The sequence below is a fragment of the Manis javanica genome, chromosome 7, assembly GCF_040802235.1.
Source record: "Manis javanica isolate MJ-LG chromosome 7, MJ_LKY, whole genome shotgun sequence".
NCBI lineage: Eukaryota > Metazoa > Chordata > Mammalia > Pholidota > Manidae > Manis > Manis javanica.
In genome coordinates this window covers 46,279,371-46,294,860 of record NC_133162.1, presented here as the reverse complement: position 1 = coordinate 46,294,860, position 15,490 = coordinate 46,279,371, and the positions used below count along the sequence as shown (strand labels likewise).

At 42.7% G+C, this 15,490-nt stretch overlaps 1 protein-coding gene across 9 annotated transcripts in view; it reads right to left on the bottom strand.

Moving 5' to 3' along the window:
* Nucleotides 1-15,278, bottom strand: part of LOC108385847 (uncharacterized) — a 92,897-nt gene extending 77,619 nt beyond the window's left edge. For 6 of the 9 annotated variants that reach the window (XM_073240923.1, XM_073240925.1, XM_073240928.1 and 3 more), the window contains exons 1-2: nt 14,162-14,724; nt 10,581-10,630 (exon numbers count right to left, since the gene is read on the bottom strand). In XM_073240923.1, coding sequence (XP_073097024.1) covers nt 10,581-10,630; nt 14,162-14,580 — 469 coding nt within the window. In that variant the 5' untranslated portion in view covers nt 14,581-14,724. Of the gene's footprint in view, nt 1-10,580; nt 10,631-13,435; nt 13,522-14,161; nt 14,725-14,979 lie in introns of those variants that run through there. The other 3 variants (XR_012133196.1, XM_073240930.1, XM_073240929.1) reach the window with 3 other exon arrangements.
* Nucleotides 15,279-15,490: the final 212 nt, after the last annotated feature.

The following is a 15,490-nucleotide window of genomic DNA, read 5'->3' as shown; positions in this document are numbered from 1 at the left end:
TCCATACACAATTTCATGTCACTGCCGAAACACTGCGCAAGCGGTTTAGCATAACCAGGGCCGAAGCTAGGAACATTGTCCTTAGCTGCCAACATTGCTGCAGCTTCCTTCCCACACCTCATGTTGGGATCAACCCCAGAGGTATTAGGCCTTTACAAGTTTGGCAAATGGATGTGACGCATATTTCGTCTTTTGGGAAACTGAAATATGTACACGTATCCGTGGATACTTGTTCAGGAGTCATCTTTGCCTCCCCATTGTCAGGAGAGAAAGCTTCCCATGTCATCCAGCACTGCCTTGAGGCTTGGAGCGCATGGGGGTTACCACAGATTCTGAAAACAGACAATGGCCCAGCCTATACCTCTACAAAATTTGCTCAATTTTGTCATCACATGGGGATAAAACATATCACTGGCCTTCCCTACAACCCACAGAGTCAAGGGATTGTGGAACGCGCGAACCGCATGCTCAAATCCTATTTACTTAAACAAAAAGGGGGAATTGAAGATATACCCCCCCCACCAAAAACTGCCATAGCCCTAGCACTTTTCACTATAAATTTTTTGAATCTGGATGCTCAAGGCCATACAGCAGCGGATCGCCATAATCAGTGGCCAAAAGACCCACAAGAACTAGTAAAATGGAAGGACGTGTTATCTAACCAATGGAAGGGCCCGGATCCAATCATAATCAGATCCAGGGGAGCTGTATGTGTTTTCCCCCAGGGTGAAGAAAATCCCTTCTGGATCCCGGAGCGCCTAACGAGGAAAGTCCTAAACAAAGGAGATGACTTCGCTATACCTCCTGACCCTGCTCCTGACACTGGAGACCCCGACTCAGGGAGTATTGAGATGGGGAATCCTGTCTGCCTTTCCTAAGCCTATGCCTGTCCGTTTCAATGCAGCCGTTTTTCCGCGCTTTTTCACTACCAATGCTAGTATGAACTTGCCCTACTTAGTTAAAGACACCCTAGTAGCTCCCCTGGGAGAAAACCGATCCTTCGTAACTAATGGGTCATTATGCTTCACCACTCAGAATCTAGCTGGCTGTATCTCCCTGAAACGGAGGAAATACGGATGGTTCAGTGACATAATTCTAGAGGCCAGTAGCCTCCCCGTTATGTCAGCTAAATTTGAAGGGCCTAATAAGGAAGGGAGCCCGCCCTATAAGAACATGACTATCCACCAGATGGTTCTCTGGATCAATGGCACATTTGTACACTCTCCCAGGAACAATTCCACCGACAGGCCTCGTCAACCCAAATATGCCTCCCATTGTGTGGGCGACTATGAGGGAGAGCTGTGGCCCTGGACTGACTGTCAGTCAACTGTAGTAACGTGGGCAACTGAGAGGCAGGAGTTTACCATCTCCCCAGATATGGAGGGACGGCCAGCCAATGAGGCTTGGTGGCCAGTAAAGGTGCTCGAAGGCGAGTTTCGTCAGCAGCTGAGCATGAACCCCTTCCATAAATGGATGCTGTGTGGAGTCAATGGCTCATATACCGACCTCTCCCCCTTTTCCGCCCTCCAGGGTGGGGGAATCGGTGTAAAAAATATCACCTTTTGGTGTGAGAATAACCACATGCACGCACACTGGAACATGATCATGACCCATAACAACGAGAACTACACGTGTTCAGCAAAATCAGGTCCAGAGTCACCTAATTCCCTTTTTCCACCTTCTCCAGTATGCGTATACCCCCCATTTCTGTTTATCTTATCCAATAGTAGCTTTGACTCCTGCTCCAATGAAACCTGCTTTCTGTCTCAGTGTTGGGATGCGCGTAACTTTACCAATGCTTTGGTAGTCCGCATCCCCCGTTGGGTCCCTGTTCCCGTAGACGCCCCTAACACCATGACTCTGTTTCGAGAAAGGCGCGATTTCAGTGTTACAGCCGCCATAGTGCTCCTGATCTCTGCGACCGCGGTCGCAGCCACTTCCGCTGGTATAGCTTTAGACACCTCCATCAAATCGGCTACAGAGCTCAATAACCTTGCAGCCTCAGTAGCTTCTGCCCTGGACCAACAGTCCACACTTGATGGCAAACTGAAAGGAGGAATAATGATCCTCAATCAACGCATAGATCTCGTGGAGGAACAAATAGAGGTGCTCTGGCAAATGGCCCAATTGGGATGTGAGCGGAAATATCGTGCCCTCTGCATCACTAGCATTCAATATAAAAATTTTACACGGGCAGCTAATCTGTCACGAGACCTGTCCCAGTATCTTTCAGGAAACTGGTCCCAAGACTTCGATGGGACACTAGAAGAGCTGCGGCGAGAAATTATCCACATCAACTCCACCCGTCTAGATATCTCCGTAGCGGAAGGACTCTCTTCCTGGTTCCTCAGAGCTCTCTCCCACGTCAAGGAGTGGGCGGGCATGGCTGGGATGGGCGTGTTCCTGCTTGGAGGTCTCATGCTCTTACTCTGGTTGTTATGCAGACTCCGCAACCAACATAAGCAGGACAAGGTGATCCTTGCTCAAGCCCTAATGGCGATAGACGTTGGCGCCTCTCCCCAAGTGTGGCTCAACATGCTTAAGAAGGAAGCTCGGCTTTAGCTTGAGGTAGCTCTTGCACCCTGAGCCCATGTGGCACTGCACCAGGCCCGAGTACCTCAATGCTTAATCACAGCTTTCTTTAAGAAGCTCATGGTGCAAGAGGGTTGAGAAAAAGGGTCCAAACCCTTTGTACCAAGCGGTCCCAACGCCAGCCAGAGGATGCGAGGCAAAGCACTGCAAGAGGTCTTGGACCCCTCTGAGAGGCATGCCTGACTGCATAGGGGTAGATGCCCAGAACCCCTCTCCAAAAAGGGGGCATCAGGAAGTATGATGGAGGTCAGGCCTCTGTCTCCGCCTCTGCTGGCAAGTTCCGCCTTGAGCTTCTGTTAGACAAAAAAGGGGGAGATGTTGGCAGCCGCGCTCAGAAAATAGCGCCCAATGCAGGGCAGCCAGAAGGCCCCGAACTTCCTAATGACAAATCATCCCACACCACTAAACTACATGCTAATTGCGCCTTGGCATAAGGACCAATGAGACCCACCAAATGGTTATGCTAATAAGGCATATGGAGCCGCACCAACCAGGTCAGAGCATGAGAACTATATAAGCAAGCCTCTCCTTCCCCTCTGGGTCCTGCCCAACTCATTTGTTTCACAAAGAGCTGAAGAATAAAGCTTTCTGCAGAAGAATCCTGCTGTTGTTGCATGCTGTTCTTGCCGGCGAGGACAGGGCACGCGACAGAGAATATCGCAAAATTAGTTTTGTAGTTCAAACATAAACTTTCACATTTAAAAACAAAAGATATTCTGTTTTCCAGGAACAATATTCTAAAGTCACATGATTTCTGCAAAGATAGACCTCTAATCACTATTTCAAAGGTTAATGAAAGCAGGTTGTTTACTCTCCAGGCCCAGCCTAGGTGGCATCAAGGCATGACAAGTTATATAGATGACTTATGCCAAATTAACACCTCTGTATAAGAACCTCTTCCTAGGATTTTCTTAATCATTTTTTTATTTCTACAAAATAAGGGGGAAAAAAAAGAACAAAGTCAGTATTTTAATGAATTTGTACATGCTTAAAGGAAACCTACACTGGGTGTTTCTGGAGGCAGGAAACAGTAGTAGTCAATTTAAATCAATTATTAGCTTGTGACAGTTGAGTATGTAGAGAAAAAAAATTATCTCCACTTCAATAATGGCTTCAGGGTGTGGGGATATTTGAAAAAATAATATTAAACATATTTAAGTGGAACAAAATAATACTATCAGTTCCCTGGATGAGGAGGCAATATGCTCTTATGGTTTGGTATTTTTGAGTTATGACTTGTGAAATGCATATTTAAACAGTGGTGTTGAAAACTTTTTTCATTCCACAAACCTAAGGACACACTCCCAATAGTTGAAACCTATTAGAATATTCAGAATGACAGAGTTCTTCCTGCAATTCTGATGAGCACCCTGTTTAAGATGACCTATTTTCCCACCCTAATCACCACTGGGAATCACCAATCAAAATCCCCAAAATATAATGCACACATAAAAAAATCTGCAGCAAGAATTACAGATTTTTAAAATCTTGCAATCATGTCTTCAGATATACAAAGTGCCAGATGGGAAACTTCAGAGACCTGGCCCCTGGTTGCAGAGCTCTAATTGTTCAATGTTCTTCTATTTAATAGAACCAGAATCTTCCTGGTTCCATCCTTCCAGTAGAGTGTCTTGGTTTACACATTATTCTGCATTAAGGAGCCTCCAATTCTTGAATATAACACAATTTTAGGAGAAGGAATGTGGGTTCTAGAGCCAAAGAGCTCAAGATTCATATTTCAATTATTAGCTCTGTTAGCTTGGGCATGTGACTGAATTTGAAATTCAGTTATCTAATCTGTATAATTGGGATTATAATTACCTACTCTGCAAGACTGTGTAGGGGAGAAAAAATAATTCTCCCTCTATTCTTCTGAGTTATTAGCTAAGTCCCTTTGGATAAAGTAAAGGTTCCTATGGCCAGGATCCTCACCTGAACCTAAACTACTTGATGATGTAAGTGGCTGCTAGGCTACTGCTTCCACATCCATGGGCAATAAGCTATTATTGACTGAGTCACTATATAAAGAGCTCTGCCCAGTGCTCTGGATGGAGGCAGAGACCAAGGAGGATTATAGACCTGCAGACTGTTGGAAGCAGACATAATTCTAGTGCTCAACCTATTGCCAGGAGAACAAGCCAGGTAATAAAACCTTTCACCCCAAGAATGTTCCATTGCCATTTCTTTTGGTCTCATTGAATCCATAGTGAACTTGTATGGGGCTGAAACCCATTGGCAAGACAGTCCCCTATAATAAAAGATTAATAGGAGAAAAACAACAAGTTTAATGCTGATGGACAATGACTGTTATGGGGTATGTGGTGGGGACTTGATAATAATGTAGTAACCACAATGTTGCTCATGTGAAACCTGAGCGTATTATTGTATATCAATGATACTTCAAAAAAAAGAAAAACAAGTTTATTGACATTTATATTCCTCATATATACATGGGAGATACCCAGGGAAAAATGAGTAACTCTCCTATTTGGCTTAGAACTCCAGCTTGAATACCATCTTCATCAAAAGATTAAAGAAAGAAAAGTGTGGAAGAGGAGGCCAGTTGTGGGAAGGTGGCCAGGAAAATCACAGTAAGCAAGAGTAAAGTTTGTTATGCAAATTTAAGACAGTCCATACTTCATAAGCCATCTCCATACTGATCAGTTTCCAGAGATTTAGAGTCATCCCTCTTTTCTTGATAGAGACATCCATACAAGTAGAGATTTCCTTTATAAATATAAATGTCCCATATAAAATGATAACTTCACTGTATTCAAAGCTTCTCCTGTATCTGCTCTTTCTCAAAATAATCCTTATACCAAACCAGCATATTTTGGGGTGGTATATTCTGCTACCCTTCATTTGCAAAGAGTTAGATGAGATAATATCTGGGAAACATAAAGCACAAACAACTTTGACTATTCTCTATCTGCTATAATTTCTATGTTGCTCATTTCCTTCCCCCAACCCAACACTCTGATTGGGCCACTCTTATCTTCTGGCATGTCTGAGTTATAATACACTTCACATCTTCAACAGTATACAAAGAGTGCCTATGGTTTATGAAGAGCTTTATGCCAGGACCTTTTCATCCTAGACACAGAAGTTGGCAATCTTCTCCTGTCAAGTCAGATATATTTTAAGTGTTGGGGGCAACAGTCTCTGCTGCATATATTTTTTTGTTTTTAATTACCCTGTGGCAAAGATAAAACTTACCAGATAATTGATATGTTATTCAGGCTATTGGAATAGGGCCAACATTTGTTAATCAGGAATGTCTCAGAGAAGGGAAGGAGACATGAGGTACCTGGGGGAGTCATTCATGAGTTTGATGAAATTCTTCAGGAAGGATACCATAGGGAAAATGAAAGTTCCTATGGCCAGGATCCTCACCTGACCCTAAACTACTTGATTATGTAATTGGTCTACCACTAAGCTAATGCTTACACACCCGTTGGCAGTGAGCCGTTATTGGCAGTGCTACTATATAAAGAGTTCCGCCCAGTGTTCTGTTCAGAGGCAGAAATGGAGACAGATTGCAAATGCCCCAGAGGCAGACATGATTCCGGCATTTGACCTGCCACCATGAGAATAAAGCTTGATATAAAGGGAGGCAATCCCCCTCAGGCAAGACAAATGTAGATAAGTCTACCTCAGAATATGCCAGGATAGAGTGATCATCTGCAATTAGCCTCAGAAAGCAGAAGATGGAGAGTATTTTTAACAGTTGCTCTTTCAGGAGCACAGGACTCAGGTGAATTTCCTTCATCATTAACACCTTAAAAATGTAAAAACCATTCCTAGATAGTGGGGCTTGCCACTGACCTTTGAAGAAGTCAGCAGAGCCTGGAAGGAGTGCCTCATGTGCTCTAAAAGGGACTTAGACCAAGTCCTGTTGCAACATGAGACAACAGTAAGGGGGCTGATAACCTTTGTCAGGTGTCAGATAGACTATATTGGGCCTTTGCCCATATCAGAAGGGTGTTGGTATGCCATGACTTGTTTAGACACAGCTACTGGCCTATTGGTTGCTTTTCCTGCATTGTCATGCAGATCAGCAAACCACCAAAAGGGGCTTAGAGCATCTCTTTGCAGCCTATGACCGGCCACAGGGGATTGAGAATGATCAAGGCATCCACTTTACTGGACATGTGTTACAAGAATGGGTGCAGCAATTAGGAATAAAGTGGAAGTTTCATGCACCATATAACCCTACTGGGGCAGGAATGCTGGAGAGGTACAATGGTTTGTTGAAATCTGACCTAAAGTCAGACACCAATAGTGTACAGGGCTGGTCAGTTCGCTTATGAACAGTGCTATGGTGTTTGATTGAGAAGTCCCAAAAAGGAGCCTCAAGCCCTGTGGACATGCTAACACACATTGCTGCCTCTCCTATACAACTCTATGTGCAAACCAAAGAGGAGTTATTGAAGCCAGGTTATGGCTGGCAAAGCAGCATCCTGCTGCCAGCCCCAACTGCATTAAACCCTGGAGACTCTGTTGAATGGATGTAGCCCTGGACATTTCAACACATAGACCAGTGATGGCTGGCCCTTCTGGCACCTTGGGGACAAGGCCTGGAAGCTGGCTTCCTGTGTGTTCCTTGAGTAACAGTAAAGTGGCCCCCAAAGATCACGGTACTGTACCCAAAACATCTGGGATGTAATAGCACCTTAGAGGGAAGTTCTGTTTTATCTTTATGGCCAGTGCATGTTCTTCCCATAGCCCTATATACTGACCCATCTATAACTCCCACAGGGAGAGGGGTGAAGGTCTGGTATACTAGACCAGAACAAGATCCCATTCCTGCCACTGTCCTACCACAGGACCACTCTCTTGCATGCATCCTACCTGATGGACAAGATTTGCCTATGCTGGTGTCATTAAAACATGTACCTTATCGCCCTTATGTTTATTTTCTTCTACAGTCCCTATGGCCTGGACCCACCCCCTGGCTGCAGCTGCTGCATGATGATTGTTCTGAGCTCCCTACCCATTCAGCTACTGACTGCCTGTGGAATGGGCAAGCTATGGAGTTAATCTGCCTAGGACTTTGAACCTAGCTGCATCGTCCACCTTGAGGACTATCCTGATTTTATTGCTGTTGCTATTGTAAGTCATTAGTCTGGTTACAATGCTCCAGTTGTCTCACACAGGGGCAATTGTGGAAGATGGGGAACAAGTAGGTTGTAAGGAGAGATTTCTGGAGGGGTGGGCTGTGGATAAAATTACAATATTTCCAAAATCTCTCACCTAGCTTTACTGCATCTCCGTATCAATAGGTGTTTCCAAGCTGGAGTGAGAAACTATCTATCTCTATATCAATAAGTAATTACAAGGGCCAGTTAGGGCATATCTGGACTGGAGAGGTTGCGTGGGATCCCTTTTTGTAGCTGGGTTGTGAGAGACATGGGCAAGCAGAAGTGGACAACTGCTTCTACGTAATAAATGGGTTTCTCCCACTTTATTTCTCCCTTTGACTGATTTCAGCTTCAAAGGTAATTTGCCTCAGGCTGGGAACATATCCCTCACCCCCTCCACCCCTGGAGTTAAAACCATCTCACTTCATCTTCTCAAAATCTTCTGAGGTAAGTACCATTTCAATCCCCATTTTATAGAAAAGAAGCCTTGATATACTCAAGGTAACAAAATGTGCTCAAGATCACCTAACTGGGAAAAGAGCAGGGCTGGGCTTCAACTCACGTGTCTTTAATTCCAATACTTATCTCTTAACCTCTAAGTAGTTATGTCCCCTTCTAAATTATTATCATCATGATTTGGCCAGCCAATTGTCTTTATTCCCTGGCATTCTTTTGCTATGTAGACTTAGCCCAAACATGACTGGGTTGCTTTTGGGGAATTTTTTCCCCCCAATGTAAGAGCTGCAAACCTTAAAATGACTTAAATTTGAAAACATAGTTCTCTATTTCTTTAAACAAGCAAGAATTTCATACATAACATATTCACTCAGTTACTAAATTCAGAGAGCAGCATGTGAGAAAGTCCCAAAATGCTCTGTAATTTGTGTCAAAATATCTTGGGTTCAGAGCTAGATTTACAGAAAGTTTAAGATATTTATGAGTATTGTATATAGAAAAACATTGCCCTCAACAGGTTATAAAATGTTATCAGTGTTTCTGATTCTAATCATAAGTTTCTTAGAAGAACTGAATCCATCAGAGCTGAGCTGCTATGCTCGGCACAATACCAATCAAAGCAGTCTTGGCTAAGGAAGAACTGGATGCAATTATTTCTGAGCTTTTTTCTGATATCTACCAAGGAAGGGGGCTGCCCTGTGAGTAATGGCCAAAGCATAGCTGTGCAGAGCCGCCAGGGAGCTAACTGAGCATCACCTCTGTAAAGCTTCTATGTAAAATGGCACACCCAAGCTGAACACAAGAAGAGAACTACATGCAGGGGAGGTACAAACAAAAAGGCAATGTTAAGACATATTTTTTGCCAGGAATCTAGTGTGTTCAGCATACCACCAGCCCTGGCCTGCCTCGACCTCAGACCACTGACCCCAGGACCTGGGCAGGTGAGGCTGGCGCTGCTCTGGGTCTGCATGGGGTCTGGCCTCCTTCCACCCTGAGCCCGCTACCCTCCCTCCTTCCCCAGAGCTGAGCATTTCTCCACAAGTCTCTGTGAAGACTGTTAATCTGAAGGAATGGGGAGGCATTGGAGTTTCACAGAGAATTGACATAAGCTGACTCCCTGTGAGAGAGAAAGTGTTTCGGGGAACAAGAGCAGCAGTAGGCAGACTCCAGGAAAAATTGCCATAATCCCGGTGAGGGGTGATGGTGGCCTGGCCCAGGGTCATGGAAGCAAAGATGGGAAGAGGAGTGTGTCCCTGCGGCTGGCAGCAATCAGCTGGCCTGCGTTCTGACGGACCCCAGCATGGCTCTCTCTGCCTCCCAGGAGCAGGACAGCCTTTCATCCTCTCCTACCAGACCCCTTCTGTGAGCTAATATCAGAAGATTCAAGCAGCAGGGCCAAAGTGAGTAATATAAGATGCAAGTTAGTAAGTACTGAGTTAAAGGAGACACGGCACAGAGGAAGAGAAGGCTGCCAGTTCAAGGGTCTTAGTTGCAAGCAGCAGAAATAAATCCAGGTTGATTTTGACCAGAAAGAAATTTATGATATTGGGAAGATCACAAATCCACAGTGTGGATGGAGAGCCAGGTTATGAAACACACATCAATGCCTACTACTACAGGGCACAACTCATCAGAGTGGGCATTCCCACCACCACCAGCTTGCACCACCACCCCCTCTAACACGGCACCCTGTACCTCACCCCAGCCCTGCTGCCTCTACTGCCCTAGGGCTCAGTCTAGTGGGGTCTTCCAGTCCCTACGTCTCTGAGCCTCTGACATTCCCAGTCAGTGTGAGTCACCTGACCAGGCCGCACTGCAGGGGAATCTAGGAAAGCAAGAGTTTGCGGTGTTTTCATCTCTCATTAGGTGAGACAACCTCTGCATCCCACTATGGCTAATAAGGTTGGGGAAATACCAAACATACAGGGACTGCAGATGCTAAGCAGACCCCCCAAAAAAATCACAAGTGTCCATAAGAAAATATGTATCAGATCAAGACCAGTTAATGTCCTATGATTATAAAATTACCAGGCTGATATCTTTTTGTGCCTGTAATCAACAGTACCAGAAGGAAAATCTAAAAGAATTATAAATTATAAATCTAAAACAATTATTATTGTTTTAGTAATTTAGCTTCCTGAAAAGAAGTAATTAGCATTTGACTAATGATTTGAATATTAGCGACATAAAATTTTTTTTAAATGTTTGCATGACATAGACATATCTATATACACATACAGATATATAAATATCTCTCTATATAAATAAATATACATACATGGAGAGAGAGAGAATACTAGAATCCTGACAGTATCCCTTAAACCCACTTTGATCCAGGTTTAACTAGAGTAAAACTCTTGGAATATTCAGGTATTCAAAAAAATATATTACCTTTGGGTTTCAATTTGAGATGAGTTTCTGTCACTTGTACCCAAGAGATTCTAGAATAAAAAATAAATGTATTTAAATATTATTGGCACTTAACATCTGGTGATTCTATTAGCTTGAACTACAATAAATGGACTTATATGAGAGATGACATAAATGAACTTACAGCACAAATTGATTTACATGAAAAAATGAATATAAGTAAGTGGATGATAAAAACTGAAAAATTATAGATTTATTTTTATATCCCTCATATCTAGGGCTATGATAAATTTTATACATAAAATTTTTCCATTGTTTTAAAAGTTTCATTTTTCATAATGTGTGTAGGTGGAACACAAGCATAGTTAAGGAAAAGAAGAAAGAGGTCCTGCTGTATTTTGAAAAATCATTTTTAAGTTCAAGAAAGACATGTTCTATTCATTCCTGGAGAGGAACTTGTTTTGACATATATTTAATGTCGGTATGTGAAAGAACAGATTTTAAAACTTAAGCTATTTGTAACATTTGTGGGGAAAAAGTGAGTAAGGAAGATTACATTTGTGATTTAAATATAGTAATAGCATAAAATTAAGGTTCAACTAAGCAGTTGAGTCTAGCACTGATTGATTCCCTTTTATCTTCAGTACACACACACACACACACACACACACACACACACACAGAGCAAAACAGTTGTTCTGCTGTAAGAGTTCTAGAACACTAGAGCAAACTTGAATAATGTATAAAATGTGTGTAGGAATTTTATGAGTGGACACTCCCCACTAATCTTTAAAAGATGAATAAGGACATTCATCTACATTCCTATAACTCCACTAAAATAATTTAGTAAAGGATTAGATTAAAAGATCAAACCATAAGGATAAGTAGAACTGGCAAGAAGACAACAAAAATAAAACTTTGGAAGAATGAGAAAGTCAAAACCTAAGCCAGCGTGCAGAAGTGTAAGCAAATTCATTCCTTCTACAGGTTCCTCAACAGAGCTCTGCACTGCAGGCATCGGGGACCCTATGGTGGTATGAGTGGTATGGGTGGGTGAAAAATTGGGTGTCACGGCAAGTCTGAATACAGAATAGTTAGAAGCCTATATCCATTCCCCACTGGCAGAGGACTGAAGGGTTCCTCTCGGGAGATACTGATTCAGAGAAGCTCTGGATTTGGGGACCTCAGGCACCCCTGTAGCCAGCAAGGCTGTGCTGAAACACAGGGGGAGTGAGAAGCTACACCCCAAACAGACCTTCTGGCCCTCTTGTCCAAGCTCCCCGAATACAGTGGTTGATTCAGGGTGCAGCTTTCAGGCTACCTTTACTCTCTTCTGTTTATATGTTTTGAATTCTTTACAATGAGCATGTACAATGTACATTAGGAAATAATTCACCTAAATTCAAAATTTAGGTGAATTATTTCCATCTTATAATTCTAAATCCAGCCACACTAAAAAATAAAAGAGGATCTATTTTAAAATAAAATAAAGGATCTATCTATAAAGTAGAGGATACAATATATGAAAGAAATGAGTGGATTTTCAGGCTGAATCTTCAGTAAAAGAAGATGTCAGGGCTCAGAGAATAAGTCCAGAGTGGAACAAAAGAAAGGAGGGCTCCCCGAGCAATGGACGCCTCCAGCTAGGCTGATTTATCCGTCAGGCTGAACAGGTGCAGTGCCTAGGGCCCTTGATACTTTCAGGGACTAACAAAAATGCTTTCTTTTTAATTTCCCTGAAAATAAGAAAATTTTAATAACAGTGAATATATAATAATCCAGCCTGTATTATATTCATTGTTATGCCAATGCAGCTGTAAAATACAATTTTTATTATTTTTTATGGAGGAAGGGGCTTACAAAGGCAAAACTTCCTACAAAAGTCATAATGTAGTCCTAACCTCCAGAAAAAAAATTTTTTTTGATAGCTTTATTTGAACATATGGAAAGGTGATTTAGACTTCAGTCAGAATTTGGCAGAATGGACTAGTGGTAAGTACATAGGCAAAATTAAGCAAAGAAAAATTAAGACAATACATAGTAAAGGGAAAACAACAAAAGTCTCCCATTAGGGAAATGGGAGAAGGGGATATGTGCCTGGTTATAAGGCAGCCAACTTCTCATCTTTTGTAGTAAAAAGGAACTAGAAAAACAATTGAAAAATTAGGAAATGGTATTAGAGAACTGTTATAGAAACGTGAAGGTAAATTAAAAAGATGAAAGATGTTGCCTTTGGGAGGAACCATGAAGAGGAATTTTGGAACAAGGTGCTGACTTGCCTTTTTATATGATTTTTGGACTTTATGAAGGAGAACATATGTTACGTTAATGAAATTTAAAATTAAACTCTAAGCATCGCTGAGTGTTAGTAGACTTACTTGAAGAATTTTCTGTTTTCCTAAGTATGTATTAAGTTTGTAAAAGTTTGAGAAGTGCAAAAATGACTCAGCTGGAAGTTAGAACATTTAGAAACTATGAAAGATATGCTCATGGGACATTAATGAGACTGAGTAGACTCTGGGGCCAAAGTGAAATTCTAACATGATGGAGATGGACAGAATATTTCAAAAAGAGAAGAATAGTTGAAAATGAGGAATGTGAAGTGTTAAATCTAATCAAACAGAAGTGCCAGGAATAGTCAACACATTATAATCATCATGGAAGAATATAAAATAGGTTATAAATATGAGCTCTCCATGACAAGACACTGGGGGAAGAGCTAATCCATAGAATAAATACCATAATATTTTATTAATGACCATTATGGTCTGCTGAAATGGCATATGTTAGTTAGGATATTAGTATGTAAAAAGCCTTAAAAGGTATTTGAAAATCTATTCCTAGAAAATTATCCCCTTGAAAAACTCACAATGTACCTTTATGATTTCTTTTAGATCCATAACATGTCCAACAGCAGCATGTCCATGCCACAGAGCTGCATATCCATCCAGGGATGGTCGGACTGTGTGATTTTTAAAAAGAAAATGGAAAAGATACTCTTACCAAAACAAAATCAAAGAAAATAGTTCTCTCAGACATGAATCAAAAACTCGTATGTGTGTAAAATAGAGTGTTTAAAGAAGTCCATGTCACTTTATGGAAGTTGGGAGAGAAAACTGCGCTGATCATAGCATATTGTAGAAAACGCAAATCCAGAAAAACAGAGAAGAGCGTGACGAGAGTGCCTGTGCGCGGTGAGGTACTAGCCGGTGTTCTTCAGATGGCTCTCCCGACCACTCCGGACAGTCTGGGACTTCCCAGGAACTGGCATGAGTTTAGAGGCCAAGAAGACCCCCAGATGCTGCCCGAAATATTTAAAAAAAGTTTTCCCTAATAAGCTTTTTAAGCCAGAGACTGAAAGCAAGCACGCATGTTTTCTCGGGTGACACCCTCTTACTTGAGAATCTGGTATTGGATAAATAATAATTAGGACTATCATTTATTATGTGCTTATTGGGGCCAAGCTCATGTTTTAAGTCCTTCACTAATTCAGCAAATACTTACTGTCTTCTAGGTGCCAGGCATTGGAGCCATAGCTGTGAACAAAACAGACACTACACTTATGTTCCCATGTTGTCTCACTTTACAGAATTAAACCTTACCCAAAGCTGAGAGGAGTCAGCACAGCAAAGTCCGCACTGAGAAGGGAAGGTGCAGAGAAAAGCCACTGGTCAGCCGTCCTGAAGTACTCATGTGACGGGAAACTCAGCAGTTGCAGGAAAATCGGGGGACAGCACATCCAGCTGTAAGGGATGCAGATGGGAACCAGCGAGGGAGCCGTGGAAGGCCCCTGCGTCTGACGGTGGGCTTGAGGCGGCTCTTTATCAACAAGGCAGATTGAGAGAAGAAAAAGAGCTGGCTGGTGGTAAAGGAGAGGAGAGCAAGGACGAGCTAGAACCCGCCAGCGCTTCTGCGTCTTCCTCTCAGCGCACCTGACCACTACGTTCAGGGAACAAGGGCCGCTGCTTCCGTTGCCCCTTCCAGATCTTGCGCAGCCATCTCTCGGGGCCAATGCTAACATACACCATGAGGGAAAAGCAGTTCCAACTCAGGCCAGCTGGCGCCATACAAAACCAGCACTACTCCACCCCTGGTCAAACTGCACTCATATGCACCTCTTTTAACCATATTTAACTTCTAACAGCAAAATCTTGCTTCCACCTAACATGATACAGCTATTTCCTGGGACAACCCAGAACACCCTAAACCCTCTCCCCAAGAGAACGTGAAGTGCTACTTTATCTGCAGTATGTCCATTCCTTTTCTTCCTAAATTACGCTTCCCTTTTCACAGCCAGAGAGAGAAACTAGTTACACATTTTATATTCACTACTAGGAGAATAGGCCACTGGAAAAAAAGAAAAAGAGAAAAGTAGTATATAATTTGGAAGGCAGGTGCTCAAAATAAGAACCAATCTTACACTTGCAATAAGTGGAGTGGCTTCTGATGGAAGGATACCTGGTGACTGGCTTTCTGGATGGTGGCTGGTAACGTATCAGGATCCCTAACGGCCGCGGTGGGCGTGCACGGGGCCCCGGGTGGGGCGGTGGCTCCCGCTTCGCCTCCGGACGTCCTCGCGGCGCCACCTCCAGCCTCAGCCCCGGGCGGCGGCAACGGAGTTTGATGGAGCTGAGGGGGCACTGAAGCGCTGGAAGAGACTTCTGTGCTATGACCTACAAGGTTTCTTTCGAGAATATCATCCAAATGAAATTACCATGGATGTGTAGCTTATGTTGATTTTTTAAATTGGAAATAACTTAACCCCAACACTAAAGGGCTTGTTTTAGTACATTACTATACCTCCAAAAGACAAAATCATATTGTAACCATTGAAAACTATTTTAAAAATATATTGAATGACATAGAAAGATTTCCATCATTAAGTAGGAATAAAAGCAGTTGCCTAAATAGTATGCATGGTGTGAACGTAT